Here is a 24,213-nt window from a genome sequence, read left to right as displayed (position 1 = left end):
AACAATGTGACTTTGGAATGAACAATGACAAACCTTCAATAGTTTGTGACCGGTTTCACTTGAGAAAAAAAGAAAGATGTTAAAAATGTCTTTAAGTATAATCTACTGGTTCCTTTAAGCAAATCTGACCACAACCTTATTCATCTTATTCCCAGCTTGTTATTAGATGGCTAATATTATATCATTATATTATTGCCAGAATAGTGAGGAAGTGGGGCCTGGAGGCTGAAATGGCTCTGAATGACTGTTTCCAAATGACAGACTGGGAAATAATTGCAAGTCACATAGGGACAATATTGAGGGACTCTGTCACTGCATCACAGAATATATTAACTTCTGCGCTGAAACAGCAGTATCCACAAAGACAGTACGTGGCTTTTCAAACAACAAGCCCTGGATTACTAAGGAACTAAGGAAGAAAAAGATGAGTGAAGGAAAGGAAACTTACAAAGCTAAAATAGAAAGCAAACTCACTCAGAATAATATGAAAGATACCTAGAATGGGCTGGGTAAAATTATGGGACTCAAGCCATCTGAGGTTCAGGTGCAAGAAGGGGATACGGACAAAGCTAATGCCCTGAACCAATTTTATAATAGATTTTCGTTCCCATTATCACCTTCTTCCAATGCCCATCCCCTCACCATCCCTACTACACCAACAACTCCTACCACATCAATTGAAATGGCCACTAACAAGTCCGCCTCTGACCATTAGTGTGGACTGTCCATAACTGAAGAGCAAGTAAGGAGACAACTGAGGAAGCTACACACAGGGAAAGCTGCAGGACCAGACAGAGTCAGTCCTCAAGTTCTGAAGGCCTGAGCTGACCAGCTTTGTGGTGTCTTTTGTCACCTGTTCAGTCTGGTCTTAAGGCTTCAGAAAGTACCACTGCTGAAGAAAACATCCTGTATTATTCCTGTTCCAAAGGTGGCAAGCACCACTTCAACTAATGACTAAAGACCAGTGGCACATACATCTTACATCATAAAGACCTTTGAGAGACTGGTCCTGGACTATTCACGTCCTCTTGTGGTAGACCACCTGTATCCACTGCAGTTTGCTTATTGGACAAAGATTAGAGTGGAGAATTCAGTTATCTATCTGCTCCACAAGGCTTATTCTCACCCAGACAAAGCTGGCAGCACTTTGAAAATTATGCATGTAATTTCCCCAGCACCTTCAATACCATTCAGCCATCCCTGTTAAGGGGTAAACTCAAAGATATGCAGGTGGATGAGCTTATGGTGTCCTGGATAATGGACTATCTGTTGGGTAGACCTCAGTTTGTGAGACTCAAGGACTGTGTTTCTGATTTGGATGTACACAACACTGAAAAAGCACAATGAACAGTCCTGTCTCCTTTTCTCTTCACTCTGTATAACTACAACTACAAATACTGTATAACCCAGGACATGTCACTTGCAGAAATTCTCAGATGATTCTAAAGTTATGGGGTATACTATAAATAAAATGCTTTATTATTATTATTATTATTATATTGATAAAGGGGAAGAGACAGAGTATAGGTTCTTGGTGCAAAGAATATTGTCTGCATCTTAACTTAAGTAAACCCAAGGAACTGGCTATTGATTTTCACCACACCAAAGAGCCTCTATGTCATATAATTCATTGCAAAGCTTTTATGAATTATAAGAAACATAGTGTATTTGCAAGTTCACCTAGGATACTGCAGAACTTTGTTAAATCAGGGCATGGAAAATCAGCGTTTTAGTGTATAAGGTATTGAAATATGGGCACACAACCATCAGTTGTCTTCATGATATATAAGCAACTAACCTGTGAGAGACACAGCTGCAGATTATTTTCTTTGTAACGTAAATGGTACTGCCATCAATCTTTTGTTCATTTTGTGCTACCCACTGCCTCATTCCATTACTTTTCATATGCTTTTTCAATAAAGAAGCACATACTCATAATCATTTTGTACTTAGATGTTTAAATTATCGTAGATTATTTTCCTACTGTTCAGAATGAGAAAATTCTGTAAGTACTATGTCATTCATATTTAGGACAATGACACATATTTTCTACCCTTTCAATAAATTACATACAATTCTAGAATATTTTAATGAAGAAATTCTTTCCCAAACAAATGTCAACATGTAGCTAAAAAAAACTGACTTCCCTAAGTGCCACATTTGTATTTGCGAAAGACGACTCATATGACCAAATGTTTTTTTCCACTGTTTGTGTTGTTTGCACCACTTTACCAATAAATAAGCATTTATAATACTTAGCTGTCTTCACTATCTGTCTCAGGGAGACTAGCAATGTACTATGCCTAATAAAATATCTTGTTCCCCACTTAGATTTGACATTTGCAGTCAAATGAACCTTACATTTCTTATGCATGAATGGACATCACAGTTTGTGTTTTGATCCGCAGCTGTCTTAAATATGATATCATTTCTTACAATGCTAATGCTAACACAACCTTTGGTACTTAACTGTTGAAACATCAATAGGTTTAGCAACCATTCTACCTCAAACGCCTAAAAATGGACCCAAGGTATGGAACATAATGAGGATGTACATCTACAAAGCATTTTTACACTTTTTAACATAATTGGATGTTAATTGCTTAATTATATCAGGAATCCCCCATTTTGAATATTTTATATGCGCTCCCATTATTTACATAACTACATTCCTCATCTTGCCATATTTGTTCATGGCTTAAAATGAAACACTTGCTTTACATACAACTGAAAAGTCTAGCACAGTGTCCATCAGTAAAGCAGAAACATTTCTAGGCAATTGATGGTCTTAGATTTGCTTTTTTTTATGACTTAAGAGAGAACATTAGTTCCATTAATTTTACTTACTGAGGCTGCATAGCACACCCAAATGTTATGATTTGGATCAATTTTAAAGTTTTTTCTCTTATCTTTGAGCTCTGTTAGTTGCATTCTGAATTTAAATATTGGATTTTGAGGTAGTAGAACCAAATTATGGCACCAGTTCTCAACTTTGAAATTATTTTCTTATATTATATATATATATATATATATATATATATATATATATATATATATATATATATATATATATATATATATATATATACATATATATATATGTGTATATACGAGGTGAGACACAAAAATAACCGGACTGGGCTTTGGGCTTTCCGGGAAAACCGTCTGTAGGTCGGTCAAGCATGAATCATAGAACTATATCCCCTCCTACACGCCCTCTCAAACTGTCGACTGGCTAGGTATATCTGGTGAATAGCCCAGTCAGTATCTGCACAATTGCTACACGAGTTGTCGCTATAATGTCAGGTGAAAAAAATCGAACAGCGAATCAACATCAAATTTCTCGTGAAATTGAACAAAACGGCCACAGAAACTTATGAAATGATAAAAACAGTGTACGGTGATAACAGTTTGTCTTACACACAAGTTTTTGAGTGGCACAAATGTTTCAAGGAAGGAGAAGAAAATGTGAAAGATGTTCAATGCCCAGGTCGAGAGGGGGGTGGGTGCTTCACCAAGACAACGCTCCCGTGCACAATGCTTTTTCCGTAAAGCGGTTTTTGACTGACAAAAACATTCCTGTCCTCGATCATCCTCCCTATTCCCCTGATTTAGCTCCCTGTGATTTTTACTTGTTCCGGAAAACCAAAAGTGACCTGAAAGGAACACATTTTTCTTCAATGGATGAAGTGAAAACAGAAACAGCAAGCCTGTTGAAGAGCCTCAAGCAAGAAGACTTCCAGGACTGTTTCAATCAATGGAAGATACGTGTGGAGCGGTGTAGAGATTGGGAGGGGGAGTATACTGTATAGAAAGTGACAATGTTTAGAATGCTGTAATTCATCAATAAATCAATAATGTTTTTTTTATATGCATATATATATATATTTTTCCCAGATGCCATCTTTGTTTTGTTGTATTACGCTGCAACAACCCTCAGAGGTGCATGGTTCTGACATATTGCCTTAACAAGATAATAGGTTGGCAAAATGCACTTCCCGTTCATCCAAGTTTGTGAAAAAAATGTAAAGAATTTGCTGCATGATTGTTATTATTCATTTTAGGGCTTTAGACACTTTTTTATGGCTTCGACAGTTATTGGTCTAGTGTTCAGAATCAATGAAAGATAGGACAGATTCACAGTTACAATCTTTTGATTTGTATTTTGACGTCTCCTCTCCCAATTACCTCCATTATCCTGGAAGTCTGTCCCATTTCTTCAATAGACATAACAACAAAAAGGTTAGATTTCTCACTATTACATTGTACAGAAAATGTTTGCTTACATAGGCTTTCAATGTAATAGGTTCCTGCTACAAAAATGACAGAGTTTTTGTTTAGGTTATTTTTTTAAGTCTGGGAGACACCTTAAATCCTGAGGTGGGGAGAACAACAAGTTGCTTGATGTATTAATTACATTTAATTTTATTTTTTAAATCTGTATGCTTTACTATTAGTGAGTGCTCCACAATAGACCATTTGCGCTCATCTAGGGATGTTGCACCCCATGTCTGCTCCATTTGTGCCAGCAGGCAATAACCCAAAAGTGGAAAAGTAGGTTGGAAAATGGATGGAACTCCTTTATTCAGGTCTTGGCACTGATAGACTTAAGTCTCTGCATGTCAGGGCACACTGAAAACATATCCACACTCATTCATGTTAGGCCAATCTTTAGCTGCCAAGATTTGGGGATCTGAGAGCAAACCAGGGAAGTTCCAGTCCCCATGTAGACAGTGGAAGTACTGTGCTACCTAGAAAAATAATTTCTGAAATACATCATTAAGGATTACAGGTGCTGGTCATAAAATTAGAATATCATGACAAAGTTGATTTATTTCAGTAATTCCATTCAAAAAGTGAAACTTGTATATTAGATTCATTCATTACACACAGACTGATGTATTTCAAATGTTTATTTCTTTTAATGTTGATGATTATAACTGACAACTAATGAAAGTCCCAAATTCAGTATCTCGGAAAATTAGAATATTGTGAAAAGGTTCAATATTGAAGACACCTGGTGCCACACTCTAATCAGCTAATTAACTCAAAACACCTGCAAAAGCCTTTAAATGGTCTCTCAGTCTAGTTCTGTAGGCTACACAATCATGGGGAAGACTGCTGACTTGACAGTTGTCCAAAAGACGACCATTGACACCTTGCACAAGGAGGGCAAGACACAAAAGGTCATTGCTAAAGAGGCTGGCTGTTCACAGAGCTCTGTGTCCAAGCACATTAATAGAGAGGTGAAGGGAAGGACAAGATGTGGTAGAAAAAAAGTGTACAAGCAATAGGGATAACCGCACCCTGGAGAGGATTGTGAAACAAAACCCATTCAAAAATGTGGGGGAGATTCACAAAGAGTGGACTGCAGCTGGAGTCAGTGCTTCAAGAACCACCACGCATAGACGTATGCAAGACATGGGTTTCAGCTGTCACATTCCTTGTGTCAAGCCACTCTTGAACAAAAGACAGCGTCAGAAACCTCTCGCCTTTGGACTGCTGCTGAGTGGTCCAAAGTTATGTTCTCTGCTGAAAGTAAATTTTGCATTTCCTTTGGTAATCAAGGTCCCAGAGTCTGGAGGAAGAGAGGAGAGGCACAGAATCCACGTTGCGTGAGGTCCAGTGTAAAGTTTCCACAGTCAGTGATGGTTTGGGGTGCCATGTCATCTGCTGGTGTTGGTCCATTGTGTTTTCTGAAGTCCATGGTCAACGCAGCCGTCTACCAGGAAGTTTTAGAGCACTTCATGCTTCCTGCTGCTGACAAACTTTATGGAGATGCAGAGTTCATTTTCCAACAGGACCTGGCACCTGCACACAGTGCCAAAGCTACCAGTACCTGGTTTAAGGACCATGGTATCCCTGTTCTTGATTGGCCAGCAAACTCGCCTGACCTTAACCCCATAGAAAATCTATGGGGTATTGTGAAGAGGAAGATGCAATATGCCAGACCCAACAATTCAGAAGAGCTGAAGGCCACTATCAGAGCAACATGGGCTCTCATAACACCTGAGCAGTGCCACAGACTGATCGACTCCATTCCACGCCGCATTACTGCAGTAATCCAGGCCAAAGGAGCCCCAATTAAATATTGAGTGCTGTACATGTTCATACCTTTCAGTTGGCCAACATTTCTAAAAATCCTTTTTTTGCATTGGTCTTAATTGATATTCTAATTTTCCGAGATACTGAATTTGGGACTTTCATTAGTTGTCAGTTATAATCATCAACATTAAAAGAAATAAACATTTGAAATACATCAGTCTGTGTGTAATGGATGAATCTAATATACAAGTTTCACTTTTTGAATGGAATTACTGAAATAAATCAACTTTGTCATGATATTCTAATTTTATGACCAGCACCTGTATGGCCAACACATCTAGGTGGTTGTAAAGTAAATTCAATCAAAAGTAGCATATAGAGGTCTACGTTACTGATATTGGATTTCTTATCAACAAATTCCCATGCACTTTGTAGCCTACCTGCAGCAGACATCTGACAATGCAGACACCTGCTGTGAGTTTTGAGATTGCTGTACCATGTCTTTTCCTGCTGATGCCCAGCAGCTGTGTATTTAAAGATAAAAATGATGCATCCTTCTGTAAATAGAAACTAATTGAAAGGGGGGATTCTATATTTCTGAAAGTCAAAATGCCTATTAGTGCCATCTTGTTGTTAACTCTAAACCACAAACAGAAAATTTTCTTTGATATCAGACAATTATACAGGACACAAAGAAAAATTGAAAGTTACACTAAACAGCAAACGCTTTTCTTGTTCCTTCATTACGTTTATGAAATGATGGTGAAGAACTTTTAACAACACAGTTTAGACAAGCTATTATGAAGTATAATGACTCTGTGAACCATTGCCACTGAAATGTAGCAGCACAATACAGGGTGCTGAGATCACTGCTGAGGAATGTTTCCTGACCACATGCAAATTCTGCTGAGATCATCTCTGCAGGGATTAGTATAAACTGCATATCAGCATGGATGCTTAGTTTTTTTCTCAAAGACTTATTAATCCATAATGAATTGTGGCATTAAGACCAAAAAATGTGAAGAGAAATCTATGATCAAGAGTCTTGTCGATATACTATAGAATCTTTACCCTGACATACAGAAAAGAAGGAAACTCACAGATATCTGGTTGGACTGTAAAGCTGTATAATTTGATAGTAGGAGAAGGAATGTGTTTCCCTTTATCGTAAATATCATCAGGAGGTGATTTACAAGTGTTTAAAGGGATAACATACTGATACTTTGCCACGAGACTAACAGTGGGTTAAGTGGCTTTGGATCAAAAAATGTAGTCAGCAATGGGGATTAAATTGGGAATATCAAAATTTTTTTTGAACTTTGCAGAGTTTTATTGTGTAAAAAGTGCATGATAAGAATAATAAACAAGCAACAGTTTAATCATATGAACCCCTGAAAGACTAGAACTTTGCTCATGGAGTCCCAAATGAGGCAAATTACCTGCATTGTGAGGGAGCGTCAGTTACGGCACAACGGCCATGTGGTGCGTTTCCCCGAGGGTGATCCAGCTTGTAAGATCTTCATTGTTAGGGACCCGAGTGGCTGGACCAGACCAAGGGGTTGCCCATGTAACACCTGGCTGCGGCAGATAGAGGGTCATTTCCGGAGGGTGGGACTGGACCGCATGTCTGCCTGGGGGGTTGCAAACCGGGATCCCGATTTGTTTCTTTGTGTAGTGGGTGCGGCAACACACTGTACGAGTGCATGCTCCCCAACTTACATAAAATGAAAAACAGGTATGTCAGAAGTCACACAAAGCATCAGAATCTGAAAACAGAATGTCCAAATCAGATAATCCATCCATCCATCCATTTTCCAACCCGCTGAATCCGAACACAGGGTCACGGGGGTCTGCTGGAGCCAATCCCAGCCAACACAGGGCACAAGGCAGGGAACCAATCCCGGGCAGGGTGCCAACCCACCGCAGGACACACACAAACACACCCACACACCAAGCACGCACTAGGGCCAATTTAAGATTGCCAATCCACCTAACCTGCATGTCTTTGGACTGTGGGAGGAAACCGGAGCGCCCGGAGGAAACCCACGCAGACACGGGGAGAACATGCAAACTCCACGCCGGGTGGACCCAGGAAGCGAACCCGGGTCTCCTAACTGCGAGGCAGCAGCGCTACCACTGCGCCACCGTGCCGCCCCAGATAATCCATAAAAAGTTTTAATTGCATTAAATTTAAAAGAATTGTAAAATCAATTCAGTAATGGTCCTGAACCTAAGAATCACAGAACAGTACAGCCTGACACAATTAGACTAAAGCCTTATCTCTGCCAGGTGCAGCTTTCTGCAGTGAAATTGCCACTCACACTATTAGTGAAGCGCACATTTCTGAAATGTTCTGTTTTGTACTTTGAGAGGCAAACGTGAGAAGCAGGGAAGCATCAAAGGAAATGACAAGGAAAGATTCAGTGTTAAGAGAAAGAAAGGGGAAGGAGAGAAAAATAAAGGTGCATAATAAAATGGAGAAGGCTGACTGAAAGAAAAACTGGAAAGCCACATGCAGATTAAATATGAAAAATGTATTCATCTACAGTAGAAAAAGGTCAGGTATGCAAGTAAACAGTAACAACAAATTATGTTGAGAGTGAACATTCTGTTAAGGAATGAATATTTTATTTTTTATTGTTTTCTTTTTCCTATATTTATTTAATAAATGAGAATATTATACTTTATATACTTTATCTAATATCCAGACATTAGTTTATAGTTATTTTGTAATATGTTTGCAAGTGTTTCTTATGTCTTACTTTTGTCCTCAGCCTTAGTAAAATTTAGACATGTAAAGAGTATGCCATGTCACCATGCTCACATCCATTCACTCAATGGCCAGCTGTACATTTGCAAATTTCAAATACATTGTCTGTAAAAATCATATCAGGAAGCAAAGTTCCTCTGAACTGATCCCAGTTAGGACACTCTCAGGGTGGCATGAAAATTGGAGTAAAGTGCAGCCGTGTTGGGGTCCTTAGGTGCCATGGGAGAACTGCTCTTGTTTCCACACAACCTGGAAGTGCTCTGGACGAACAGTGCTGTGACACCAGAAGCAGTATAGTGTCTAGTTTAAAAGAAGCCTGCAGCCTCAACTGGGCAAAATTCACCTGGAGGAGTGGAAGGAGAGAGAGAGAGCGCATTCACTGTGTGTACTATTGTATTATTGTTGTCTGTGTTTAACTTGAGAAGGTTTTGGAGAGAAAAATCCTTTCATTTGAAACCAGAGTTGTGTTGGATGACATTGTGTCTGTTATTCGGGGCTCAGTGGTGCCCCCTTATGTTTCATGTATATTTATGGAGCACACTATTGAAAATCAGTAGTGCCTGAATAGGAGACATATTCAAACTCTTGAATTGAAGACAAGACTCTTGACCAATGAATGGTGAGTAGTGGCAGGTCTTCAATTCAAAAGAACTCAATATATCTCCTATTCGTTCACTGCTCCGATTTTCTTGATTAATAAAGTTTATAAAAAGATGAACATTGTAAACACACAACTGAATAACGCGACTTGTGAATTATGCATGATTAACAGGATTTTTTTTTTCCTTTGCACATTTTTGAAATTGTTTGTTCTTGTGCAATGTTGGTCTCCACAGACACTCATTCTATCAGAAGCTTCATTATCTCCATTTTCCAAGAAAACATGAAATTACAATTTTTCTCAGCCCTCTCTGCAAACCGCATGGGGTGAGTAACATATAAAAACAAATCATTCATTTTTGAAAACATTTACACAAACAAGCTGTCATTTACATTATACATATCTCCAACTGCAAAAGCAAATGTTTATTCTCATTGGTGAGAAGCTTGATGAGGGCAGAAAGGTTATGCTTAGTTTCATCAGCACCCTGCAGTGAAAAGGTTGGACGGTAAGCACCTTTCAAAACACACAGTAACAACATAGCGACAAGTGGGAAGGAAATACATTTTTCAGACAATTGGATAAGCCCTTTTTAACACATGCGTAATCTTAAGCTGTGAATCAATATGATGGATCATTTGTCCTCCTGAGTGGACATAACTAGTAATGTATCAAAGCTTCCATTTAACTTGTGGGCTTGTGCCGTCTTATTCCCCAGGAGACACTGTTATGCAAAAATCAGTAAATGTGATGACAAGAAACAAGGCAGCTGTTTGGGGTGAATAACAGCAGACAACTATTATGAAAGAACCTTAACTCTCAAAATACCAAACTAGTCTCCTATAATATGACGCAAATTTTTTATTTCATTCTGACTCAAGCATAACATTTAAATGTTACTGTGGACCCAAGTTAAAGTCTTTATATGGAGCAGATCAAATCATGACATGGTGATTCCTAGCATTAAGTTGGGCTCAGACATTGGATCAAACAGCTTACTGGTCCTCCTCCTACCTCACAAGAGGTTGGTTCCTACATATCTCCTGATGCTTCCTGTGACCTTTCAATGGAAAATGTGGAGAGAGATAACTGGTGAATGAAAGTATATAGGGTAGCTATAGAACTTCTGTAGGAGAAAATATATGCCTTATGATTTATATAAGTACACATACATATAAGATATCAGGGTTTAAGTTGAACATGTATTTCCTGCATGTAAATGTGAGACTGGGTGCATTAGTGTGCACCCTAGGACAATGTGCACTCCCGATTAGGCTGATGCCTTGCATCCAGTACACTTAGTATTGGCACTGAATGCCATACTATGCTAACATGGATTATGTCAGTGCAGAAAATGACAGGATGGATGGTAAAAACACATTCTTTCCTTATGAGAAAGCAAGCAGTATTATTTTCCATCACTTTGCTACTTCATCTGAATAGTTTCATATGATGTCGGTTATTATACTAGTTCTAATTCATCCTGTATGGAAGGTATCTGATTGAATCATTGACCAGTTACAGTGGCAGTTTTTTTTTAACTTTCAGAAAAATCACATACAAACTGGACAGTAGTTATTTGCTTAATTATAAATTATCAAATCATTTCTTTGCACAGACTTTGAAGAATATACTAAATGGTTAAGCCACTAATTATTTTTTTAATTAGCAGTAAATTTCTGCCACAAGCAAGAAACACATAGAGAGAGAGAGAGAGAGAGAGAGAGAGATGAAAGAAGGGAAAATGGAGAGTGCTTCAGTGATCCCTGAGAGGTGGACAAGTGGTTGAGTCATTCCTCTAGATAGACAAAGGTTCAAGTGTGTGTAAGGAAGATAAAGTGTGTGCATTATCTTTTTTTTGTTTCATCATTTGGAACTTTTAAGTTCTCCTTCTTTGTGAGCTTTATTTTGCAATCATTGTACATTTTAGGTGATATTTTGTGAACTGATGTCAATAGGACATATTCGTTGTTATGCCACATACATGCCAATATGTTGTTATAACTAGCCATACCTATTTATTAAATTATTTAAGTTCTTTTACAAATGTATTTATTTACACAGATCTCACCTTTGAAATCATTGCAGTGTAGCAAGCTGGAGCCTCAAGAGTCACTCACACTATGCATATATATTACCCACAAAGTAGCAGTTCTCAATATGTTCTAATTAATGCAGACATCCTCTGTCTTGTAGTCATAAACACTATTGTAGATATGTTTACTGCTTAACTGAATTTGCCATGAAATCAATCTCTGTTGAGCCATTTTTGTATTCAGTAGTGCTCTGAATTGTGCGTTGCTCCAGTTACCTTTGACTTTTATTAAGTATTCGGCCTAAACGTGTCCCGTTTTCTAGTGAGAGCGAGTCTGCAGCTACAAAAGGCCTGGTATGTTAAGGGCCTAGATAGAGAAAATGCCATTTTTGGATATAATAAAAGCAAGATATTCCTTTACATCTATGAGATGTATAGTATGATGAGAAAAAGCCCACAATAAGGAGCCACTTAAGAACATTTATGTTAGGCAGAATGCCTAGTGGGGGCTGGGTGGTCTTTTGACCTTGGAACCCCTGCAGGCTTTGGTTATTTTTTCTACAGCTTAACTGGTTTTTTAAAAATTTTTTCTGTCTACCCAGGCTAACAGGCCTTATCATTTGTATTGTAATTAACAGACTTAAAAAAATCTATTCTATACTTAAAATTATATATTTATCTTATGTAAGTGTGCATTATTTATTTTTGCATACTACATATGCATTATTATTATTCTTATCTAATTTTTTTTGTTTGCACATAATTACTTTGAAATCTTGTAAAGGACTTTGCGCTATGTCATTTTCTATGACAATGATCTACAGAAATAACTGCTGTTTTTGTGTTATAAGAAAGAAAAAGAAATGTGACAACTGTTTTACTGCTGGTACATCAAAACCTGCAAAGACTGTGCGCATAATAAAGCAACACTGAAAATGGAAAGAGCTGCTCCTCAAACAATGAGTTCTTATTAACTCACCTCTCGGTCTATCTATTAACAGGAATGGATTTCTACTTCATTCCTGGACTGTCTTCAAAAGCAGTTCCTTTTTGTACCTGGTAGTTCTCATTCACCCTACACCTGTTAACGAGATGATATTTTATTCCTTTATCTTAACTCTTTGTGTAAATGGGCTGCTTATTTTCCTTTCTCCATTTACAAGTAGGTTCAAAATGATCATCATCTTTGGATATGTAATCTGTTTTCCCAGCAACTGCATTGATTTCCTCCATGTTCTTGCACAGAAGTGTATTTACTGCACAGTTCTTACAGCTATTAATGTGCAATCTATTTGCTAATCTAGAATCTTTTGTCGAGTGTATTTCCTTAACTGTGCAAATTAGGAGCAGACTAAGCAATTAATTACAAACCTCATTTGTTTGTTATTTATTTCATTTAAAACCACAGGTCTCTTAGCTTATGTGCTTTTTATTTCTCATAATTACATAGCCCTGAGGTCAGGTAATTTATTTGCTAATGCTGTGTCCCTTCTACTTGAATTATTAGAAATGAAATTCTATTTGAAGCAAAGCTCACACAAGCAGTCATAAATGTAGGCTAACAAATCAGAAATTGTGACAACTGGTGCTTAGTAACCATGATGATGAACTTCTTTAATTCTAAAACATCCAAGATAAATGGACTTTGGTAAATATTATTAAGGACAGAGAAAATAAAGGTAGATGCGTATAGCAAAAGAAAGATAAAGAAAATGCAGGAGGTGATTATGTAGATTTTTCAGAATTATTGTACTGTATATATTGCAAAGCATTAATGGGCTTCAACCTCTTTCTGTGACTTTCATCATTGAGTTTCGGGAGTAACATAATAAAAATCTCAAAGGGGGAGCATTTCTGATCATTTTTAATAATGTGCAGAGTTTTTGTTTGTAAATGATTACAGGGCTAAGTCTTAAGGGTGTGGTAATGTATGAAAACAGCATGCAGAAAAACTTTAATCAGTGTCATTTTCATTTGTGTGAAAGTGTTCCTAATAGTGGAATGGACAAAGGAATGAGTGACATGAAGGTGCAGTGGTTAGTAGTGTTGCCTCACAACTTTAGGAGTCCAGGTTTGTCTTTGGTTCAGTGTCTTTGTAGATTTTTGCACACTCCCTGTATGTTCTTGTAGAATACAAAGAGAGGTGTTACTCCAGGTGTTTCAGCTTCTTCAGCTATCCTCCATGTACATATATGAGCTAGGGCTTTAGGTAGTAGACTAACTGCCCTCCATTACATACAGTATATGAACTAAGAGATGAATAGATTGTAGGTAGGTAGGTAGGTAGGTAGGTAGGTAGGTAGGTAGGTAGGTAGGTAGGTAGGTAGGTAGAAACCTGAGATGGGAGGAGAGGGTTTGGTCCCCTTGTTGCTACTGTTTAATAGAAGTGGCATTATAGTAATGAGAGGATATGAGAAATGTCAGTTTGAATTACTGAAAGAAAAAGTGACCATAGTTTGTAAAGTAAAAAAATGGAAGTGATGAGTACTGGCTGACTTCAAACACTGAGTCTTATAAGTCTAAATTGGCCCAGTATGCTTAATGATCAATTGACTGAGAAGTGGAAATGTTTTGCATGTTGCTGAGATTTGCAAATAAGAATTTCACTGTCCTCTGTCCATATGACAATAAGTTTGAACTTCAGTGTGCCTTGCAATGGACTGACAGATCATCAAGGACAGAATCATGTCGTCTTCTTCTTAGTGCTGCTATGAATCCCCATAGCTCTGGATTTGTATAAACAAGCTGAGAAAATAGATGTGTAGATTGAATAAATGTATCAGGGAAGTATAAAGGTGAGTGTTTTTTTGTCATTCTTTCCAGAATGTGTATGTGACACTACTTCAATAAACACAGTGACTGATCCAAACTGTTATGCTACTGTGCCATCCTCTGCGATAATATATCAAATTGTATTTTTTTTGTTCTTAACTTGCATGGTGCCAGCAAAATTCCTGTCATTATCTCTGCTTTATGCTCAATAGCTATTAAGATCTCCAAATCTATGCTGCTTGTATGCCATATATGCAGTAATATGTTACATTTGGAACTCAGAAATCACTCAAGTACATTCATCAACCTTATACAAAAGCATCTTCTCTACTGATTATATATAAAACCACAAACATCCCATAAGTGTAAATGTTCACCTTATAACTGTGTACAGTAATAGGGTTAAATTTAAAAAAATGCTGTTTTAGATGGCTGAGAATGGGGCTAATAAGTATCAAGGGGTCTAACTCTATAATTGCACAGCAATGTGTTAACAGTTAATGGGAAATAAAGCTGCAGGGGTAGTATCAGATTAAGCAGTATCTTAAATTTAGATTAATTACCATTCATCCATCCACTCATCATCTGAATCTGATAATTCCAAGGTCTCTGGCTGAGGAATGATCATTTAAAGATAAAAATAGAAGAAAAAAAAACATCTAGCATTGTTTATCTTATTTGGCATACCCTGAACTAAAGCAGATGGTGGAATACATAACCGAAGGCTGCGACTATGTCTAGCCTCTCTTGTTTATTATGGGAATTTTATGTTTTCAACAAAATGATTGATCCGACTAAAAATCATTTCTTATAAAATTCACAACAGTAAAATGCATTTCTTAATTAGCCCTTGGAAATGTGCAGGTGTGTATAATTTTAACTTCCGATCCTTAGTAATAAAATTTACATTTTAATGGAAAGTTGATTGCAATCAGTGGTGAGAAAACCACAATCTTCAGAGAAACCAAGTATATCCCCTGTGGCCCAAATGACTCAATACTGTTGGTGGGATGGTTTGTCCTTCTCAAAAAACAGCTCTTCATAATTCCCCCTCGTATGCACATAAGTCCTCAAGATAGATAGATAGATAGATAGATAGATAGATAGATAGATAGATAGATAGATAGATAGATAGATAGATAGATAGATAGATAGATAGATAATTTATCAATTTAGAGGAAAATTCCAGAGTTCAAATAAAAGACAAAAAGGAACAAATACAATATACATATAATGAGAATTAACTATAAGGCTATATTAACAAAGTATTTACAGTAGTCATGTAAAATGATTAAAACTGCACATAGCATTATCAGTTATAGTTTCACAGTATTATTATTATTATTAATAATTCTTTACATTTATATAGCGCTTTTCTCAGTACTCAAAGCGCTATCCACACAGGGAGGAACCGGGAAGAGAACCCACAATCTTCCACAGAGACTATTATATATTATTAGTCATTGCCACAGTATGTTGAGTATGCTAGTCCAGCTCAGTAGTATTTAGCACACAAGGAACAATTTCATCTTAGCCAAGGGGTCACTCATTATACTGTAGACCCTGACGTCTGAAATGCTAGTCTAAAGTAAATTAAAACTACACACAGTTAAAGCTAGATTAGTATAGGTGGTATAGTGAGTGGAACATTTAGTGTAGAATTGTAAGAATCAAAAGAAGACTCTGTCCCAAACATCATTAAGCAATGTGTTTCTTTTTAAATGATCAACTAAAGAAAGTACAAAGTGGACAGATGAAAATGTATCTAGGCTGCATAGCTGGCTAAATACAACCCCAACTCCAATGAAGTTGGGATGTTGTGTAAAACGTAAATAAAAACTGAATACAATGATTTGCAAATCCTTCTCAACCCATATTCAATTGAATGCACTACAAAGACAAGATATCGAATGTTCAAACTGATAAACTTTATTGTTGTTTTGCAAATCTTCACTTATTTTGAATTTGATGCCTGCAACACATTCCAAAAAAGCTGGGACAGGGGCAGCAAAAGACTGGGAAAGTTGAGGAATGTTCAAAAAACACCTGTTTTGAACCTTCCACAGGTGAACAGGTTAATTGGAAACAGGTGTTTGTCATGATTGGATATTAAAGGAGCATCCCCAAAAGGCTCAGTCATTCACAAGCAAGGATGGGGCGAGGTTCACCACTTTGTGAACAACTGCATGAGCAAATAGTCCAGCAGTTTAAGAACAACATTTCTCAACGTACAATTGCAAGGAATCTAGGGATTTCATCATCTACTGTCCATAATATCATCAAAAGATTAAGAGAATCTGGAGAAATCTGCACGTAAGCAGCAAGCCCTAATACCAACACTGGATGCCCATGACATTCGATCCCTCAGGCGGCACAGCATTAAAAACTAACATCATTCTCTAAAGGATATTACCACGTGGGCTCAGGAATACTTCAGAAAACCATTGTCAGTTACCACAGTTCGTCGCTACATCTACAAGTGCAAGTTAAAACTCTACCATGCAAAGCGAAAGCCATATATCAACAACACCCAGAAACACCGCTGGCTTCTCTGGGCCCGAGCTCATCTGAGATGGACTGACGCAAAGTGGAAAAGTGTGCTGTGGTCTGACGAGTCCACATTTCAAATTGTTTTTGGAAATCATGGACGTCGTGTCCTCCGGGCCAAAGAGGAAAAGGACCATCCAGATTGTTATCAGCGCAAAGTTCAAAAGCCTGCATCTGTGATGGTATGGGGGTGTGTTAGTGCCCATGGCATGAGTAACTTGCACATCTGTGAAGGCACCATTAATGCTGAAAGGTGCATACAGGTTTTGGAGCAACATATGCTGCCATCCAAGCGACATCTTTTTCAGGGATGTCCCTGCTTATTTCAGCAGGACAATGCAAAGCCACATTCTGCATGTGTTACAACAGCGTGGCTTCATAGTAAAAGAGTGCGGGTACTAGACTGGCCTGCCTGCAGTCCAGACCTGTCTCCCATTGAAAATGTGTGGCGCATTATGAAGCGCAAAATACGACAATGGGGACCCCGGACTGTTGAGCAACTGAAGTTGTACATCAAGCAAGAATGGGAAAGAATTTCACCTACACAGCTTCAACAATTAGTGTCCTCAGTTCCCAAACACTTATTGAGTGTTGTTAAAAGGAAAGGTGATATAACACAGTGGTAAACATGCCCCTGTCCCAGCTTTTTTGGAACATGTTGTAGGCATCAAATTCAAAATGGGTGAAGATTTGCAAAACAACAATAAAGTTTATCAGTTTGAACATTCAATATCTTGTGTTTGTAGTCTATTCAATTGAATATAGGTTGAAAAGGATTTGCAAATCATTGTATTCTGTTTTTATTTACGTTTTACACAACGTCCCAACTTCATTGGAATTGGGGTTGTACTTGAATACTGGCATTGATTATGTACAATAGGGATTGTTTCACACAGATCGAGACGAGAGATGTTCCTACTCTGGACAAGAATGTAAAACTGGGTCCTGACATTTGTCAGAAATGTTATCTGTTTAGCAAATGAGAACAATTTAACTAGATATTGTTATAAAACAGCAATTGAATGACCATGGCAAAGTGGCAAAGTTTATCTGAGGATGTTTCTTCTACATAAGGATAAGCCCATTCGTGTAATGAATCTATGGCAGAATTATAGAGGGGAGTTAAATTCCCAGCTGTCAGTTAGAGTGGCCAGGGGTCAACAGAAGGAGCTGTTGATTGGTGCACAGTTTAAAATGAGCGTTTTGCAGGAAGGTTAGAGCAGAGCTGCAGCAATCTTTCACACAGCATCTAAATGTGCTTGCACTCTGTTTGATGGTCAGAAGTACAAAGTGGCATGGCCTTTGCTTACTTTTAACTACTTTGGTTACTGTATGCATATCCTGACAGAATCCTCACTAGCTGATTTATTATATATTCCATAGTACCAGAGTAAGACTTCAGTATTCAGCCAACACTGAGCAGTAACAGGACCCCCCCAATTAACTTGGGGAATTTCACACACTGCTTGAAATCCCATACCTTTAATGTATAATAAGGAAAACAATTGGCTACACATTGTAATACCTGGATGATAGGCAACACTGGCCCCAATGAGAAAACCACACCACAGAACTGGAGACCATCTACTGTAATACATAGCTACTGTAGCACAAAAATCTGGCAGTTATGGAAAATTATTTTCTAAGTAGAACTGAAAACACACTCACTCATATTTTCACAATTCAGCACATACCTGTACATGAAAGGAGCTACAGTGGCCGTGTTTGGATGACTGTATTGCTGCTGCTGCTGAGGGAGCTGGACAATGCCGTTTGCAGATAGCTGATTGCCTACTGCTGACATTGTGGCTGAAAGTGCAGAAGTGCTTGTTGATGACACCATACTCGTCCGTTTCCCCTCAGGAGAGGCAAAGCTACCAGGGATCTTGCCGTCAATAGGGGATTTCTGAACATTAAGCATCTGACTTCCTTTAGGTGTCCGTAATTTTTCAGAATCCTTTCCAGTGGGACTTCCTATAGTTTTTACAGTGGATGTTGGCGTCGCCACTTTCAGTCCAGGTTTAGGTATTCCAGTGGAGGCAGGGACAGGGTTCTCTTTCTTTGCTACTGGGGCTTTGCTACCCTTTGGGATCAAGCTGGCAATTTTCGAGGTTTTCTTTGAAGATTCCGCAGGCAGCTCCTTTTCCTCTTTACTTGGAGTACTAGCTTTGCTTTTGTTTTTGCTTTTGTCTTCCTTATCTTTAGATTGTGGCAGAGATTTCTTATTGCTGAGGGTTTTGTTGCAGGACTTTGCAGGTGGAGTTGTGCCTTTGGGTGACTGTTTAGGACTGCTGCATGCAGAACCCCCACTATTTTGATAACTGCTAAAGCCTTCTGTTTCCCCACATTCTGATAATGTGTCTTCCTCTCTTCCTCCAACTTCTCCAAGGGATCCTGAGCTTGGTGAAAGAGCAGGTCTGGGGGAACTCCTTGTGTTGATTAGTTTAAATTTTTCTAGCATGGACTTTTGTCCAGTGCTCATTACTTTGGCTACCTCAGCAAAGGGGGGTTTGAGGCGTTCAGAGGAAGGCGTAGGGGAGGTGGCTGGGCTTGGCTGTTTCACAGACAACATTGAAGAGGTCGCTGTGTGTTTGATGTTCATTGACTTGCTCCTCCAGGGTTTGCTGGTGGTGGGTGAAGGAATAGCAGAGGGCAGCTGTTGACCAGCAGAGGTGGAGATCTGTCCATTTCCACTGATGCCACCAGGCTGTGGAATTCCTTTTACAGATTCTGAAATGAAGATGATTAAGCTTTATTAAAATATTAGCCAAAAAGAAGACTTACAAAAATAGTGTGGTCCTAGACATTTCAACTGAAACCTAAATTAACTATTGTCTAATGAAGCTTTCTTTCCGATTCCAAAAATTCAGAAAATAAATATTGTGAACTGTAAAAAAGTGTTACACAACTTTGCTTTGTACAGAAACAGATGAAGTTGTTGCAGAGTGAAATATTGCTGCATCAATTATAAATATCTACAATCTCCATGTACTCGACACAGTTAAACATAGCAGACTAATAGATCTATTTTACATACAACTATTCTAACATCCATACCCTTGTTTTCAATCCCTTCTCTCACCCCCCCCCCCCCCCAATAGAAGCCTATTTTAACTAATCTGTATGAATAATATAGTAATACTCTCTCTGTCTCTCTTTTGAATTTGTTCACTATGTTTGACGTTATTTATCCATTTTGCATACTAAGTACCTCAGTTCAACCCTCAGATTGCACTTTATCTGTTTTTGGCAACCACACTAAAACAGCTGAACCAATTTTCACAAAATGTTGCATGCAGGTTGCCATTAGCCCAACTTAAAATACAGGGTATATGGCATTTCAGAAATGGCATTGGGAAAGATGGCATGACCCAGAAAATGCAGTTTTCCAAAAGGGCTGAGTTGATCGTAATGAAATTTTAAATGTGTGATAAAGCTGAGCCAACATAAATTTCTAGGTTTCAAAAATTAAATCGACAATGGTGGTTATAATGGGGAAAAATGCATTACTGTACTCTAAAATAGGGAGTCAACAATCACAAAATTCTGGATGCATATTACGGTAGCCAACACTTAAAATCTGGATTTTCAAAAGCTCCATTGAGTAATCGCTTTGCAATAGGGGGCAGGGGTACAAAACCAAAACTACTGTCATGCTAAAACCGTTCAGCCAATGATAATGGATTTGGCAAATTGTTTAGGTTACAGTGAAAGTAAAATTCCTTGTCAGTGATTCAATGGAAATGATGGTGGGTTGGGGGGGTGGTATGATTGTGATGTGTTGAGGGATCAATAGGAAAATCGTGTGTCACTCAAAAATGGCTATGTCTAACTTAAAGAAATTTTGTACTTATAATAATGGAATTTAAAATATAGACTTAAATATAAAGGTAAAATATAGAATTTCACTGGGGTGTCATAATGAGAGTGTCAACACCACAAAAATCACTCAATACTCTAAAACAGCTGTGCAGATGTTCAATTAACATTGCATGTATATTACAGTTAAACTTACTTAACATATAGAGTTAAAGTTTCATCACGAAGAGGGGTTCAAAAAAGGAAACAACACAAAAATGGTAGTTTTGCCCAGCTTATTCAATAACTCAGTCATTCAACAAGCCATCCAATTCATTAATGTGTGATTAAACATCTATTCTTGAAACAATAGTAAACCAGGAAATAGAAAGAAGTGACATTCATGGTTACAGCCCAGCATGGAGTTTTCAAAACTAAAGAATCCAATCATACACAAAAACAACAAATTGTTGATTCATGAGAGCAGAATAGTAGTGCAGATGACACATGGGACACTTGCATGTCAGCCAGCAATGACAAAAGGGCCAACATTTAGAAACACAAAGGTTTATTAGCTTAGCCCATTATACAAATATATTCGGGCAAAGCTCGGTACTTTGGCTAGCTGTAAATATAATGTCAGTCCATCACAAGCCAAACTGCATTTTTACTAGCAGTGGATCTTTATGAATTATGAAGAAATTCACACTTACACTGAAAGAATTATGCACAGGCATTGAGTCCTGCATGGATCAAAGTCAGGCTCCAGAAAGTGTTAGGCAACACGGCTAACCTCTGTGCCACTCAAACTACCCTAAATTCAGTTCAGTGCCGTGGAGGGCTGGAGCCTATCCTGTTAGTACTGGGCATAAGGCAGGAATCAACTCTGTTAAAGCACCAGGCCATTGCAGATTGTTCTCTTGCACAGCCCCAAACTAACTCTTACATGAAGCCAATTCAAAATTAATCCAAAATGCCCACCTTTGAGATGGGGGGGGGGGGGGGGGGGGGACATGCAAATGTGGAAAATCCATGCACACTCCTCATAGACAGCAAATGTGTGTGGGATTCAAACCTAGGAAACTGAATGCATAAGGTGGCAAAGCTAACCACAGTGCCACAATGCCACTCGTCCTATGCAATTTTCTATTTTCTGTTAAAAGCCAACATTGATGAGGCCACATATGGATGTGCCATGTTTCTTTTAGTCATAATGGCAATATTATTGTCATCCATCCATTCATTCATTTTCCAAGCTCACTTATTTCAATAAAAGATTACAGAGGAGTCCACTGCACCATATGCACCCCCCTCACTCACACGGGCCAGTTTATATAAGCTAATTGGTTTTAAAGGCATGACTACTGTAGTATGTGAGAAAGTCCATGCTAGAGAAAAGCTATGGGCGCATTGGGTTTGGTGCAAACCTGGGCAAAGATATGAATGAAGACTCTGGAACTGCCCCATCCTACCACCTGTAACTATGTTCTAAATTCCTTTGAAAAAAACTTCAGAAAACTGCTTAAGGGAAATATCTGATATGCGATAACTACAATTAAATCAGCATATTATAATATAGGCCTCATGGTACAGCTAACAGGAAATGGTTAATGAAGAGCTGGGTCAGAGACTTAAATACTTTTCTTCTTAAGAAGTGTTACTCATTCTAGGGAGATATGCAATACAAAATAATTTTAATGGGTGACAACATTTTAATATGCTGTCTTGTTAATCTGACTTTCTAACTCTTCCATTATATGAATTCAAAGCAATGTTAATTGCAGTGCTGTGAAAGGTGAATTAATGAGAGGGGATTACTAAATGCAAGTTTTTAAATGCGCATGAATTGATTTCAACTTTAAATAGTTTCCAGTCTGCTTTCATGAGCGCGCTGCCGTGCTGAACCTGCAGGCTCACTGGTGTACTCATTTGGTGAAGCTGCTTGCCCCCTTCAATATTCATTTTACAGTATGTGTTTGATGAAACTGCAGAGAGCCTAGGCTACACATTTATGAAGCTGCTGAGGCAGAAAATTAACTGCTCTCTAAACAATTTCAAAGTATTGATGCCTTCCAAACGACAGAGTGAAAATTATTTAACCTTTGCGGCTTCCTTTGCATGCAGGGCACTATTTCTTTTTTATTCGTATGTTTTGCATTTTTCCAGATTATAGACTTTTTAATCTTGGGCTTCATAATTTTACAAATTATGGCGGAGGAAGAACTTCCATAAGTACATCAAATGCCTAATCAAAGCTAATTAAAAAAAAAGAACAGAAAGTGTAAAGAAAGCAGATATTAATGTGACAGATAATCATTGAGTTTTTTATTACCACTTTTTAAATAATGTAATGGCTTCTTCAATTATCATGTTTTAGCAACTGACAGATAAAAAAATTGCACTCTTGTGGTAACCAATTAAACAAAAAAAAAAAATCATCTGACTTTCTTCTAAATAGTATAATTGAGAACTTTTTGGATGCATTTAAATCTATGACCAACTCTCGTTATAAACAGTGGACATTTATCCATCCATGCCTTTTGTGACATTGTTAATGGTACTCATAGAAAAACCATGTCACAAAGGGACAATCTACAAATCTATACTGGCATTAATACCTTGTGCTAGCCTGAATACAATGAAGACTGATTGAGGTCAATTATGTTAGGTAGAATGCCTAGAGGGGGCCCGGGTGGTCTCTTCGCCTCAGAACCCCTGCAGATTTTATTTTTTTTTCTCCAGCCGTCTGGAGTTATTTTGTTTTTTCTGTCCTCCCTGGCCATCGGACCTTACTTTTATTCTATGTTAATTAGTATTGCCTAATTTTATTTTTTATATTTTGTCTTTTATCTCTTTTTTTCATCCTGTATAGCACTTTGAGCTACATCATTTGTATAAAAATGTGCTATATAAAGAAATATTGTTGTTATGAAGCGAATGCACAAAACAGTGCATTACTGTGCCATCCACCCACACATTATCTTCATAATGGAATAAGAGAAATGGTATAGCCCTACATTTTCTTTGAGTTTATATATTTAGGGTATTGTGTTCCTTACCAGTGATATTTAGTAGTCTGTTTTGTTCATCTCATCAATGAAATTAATTTAATTCAAATGAAGACAGCCATAGAACAGGGTTCTTTTTCAGTCATAGGAGCATGTTGGAGTAGACAGTGATATGTGAAATCAAGACACTAAGCAGCAGAAGTATATATTGCTTATACAGCATACAGGAAAGATAACTTTTAAAGAAACATACAGTCAGTCTTAGCAAGCACACAATAAAACCTCCAAGCAACAGAGATTTATTACTCTTGAAGTATTGCTATTATGTACAATTCAACAACATTTATCCTTGTGATGAAAGTGATATTTATTAAAGGGGGGCACAGTAGTGCCACCAGTCATAGTAAACTACCACTGTGCCTAAAAACCCACAGGAAGAAGAAAAAAACAACAAGCTAAATGTTCTATATTTCAAATTTTAATTTTCATTGTCCTCCCAAACAATTGCCCATCACATAATAGTAAAATAATGTTCTCAGATGAGGTACTATATATTATATGCAGAAGAAAACATTTTAAGTAAGAATAATGTAGGAGTCAGCTACACTTGCTTGCAGCTGAAAAGAAGTACAAAAAA

At 37.8% G+C, this 24,213-nt stretch overlaps 1 protein-coding gene across 1 annotated transcript in view; it reads right to left on the bottom strand.

Moving 5' to 3' along the window:
- Positions 1-24,213, bottom strand: part of nav3 (neuron navigator 3) — a 573,826-nt gene that overhangs the window by 229,574 nt on the left and 320,039 nt on the right. The window contains 1 exon segment of the mRNA XM_051926210.1: positions 18,465-19,500. Within this exon segment, the coding sequence (XP_051782170.1) occupies positions 18,465-19,500 (1,036 nt within the window).

This window comes from Erpetoichthys calabaricus, chromosome 1 (assembly GCF_900747795.2).
Source record: "Erpetoichthys calabaricus chromosome 1, fErpCal1.3, whole genome shotgun sequence".
Taxonomy (NCBI): Eukaryota; Metazoa; Chordata; class Cladistia; order Polypteriformes; family Polypteridae; genus Erpetoichthys; species Erpetoichthys calabaricus.
This window is presented reverse-complemented; position numbering and strand designations above follow the sequence as displayed.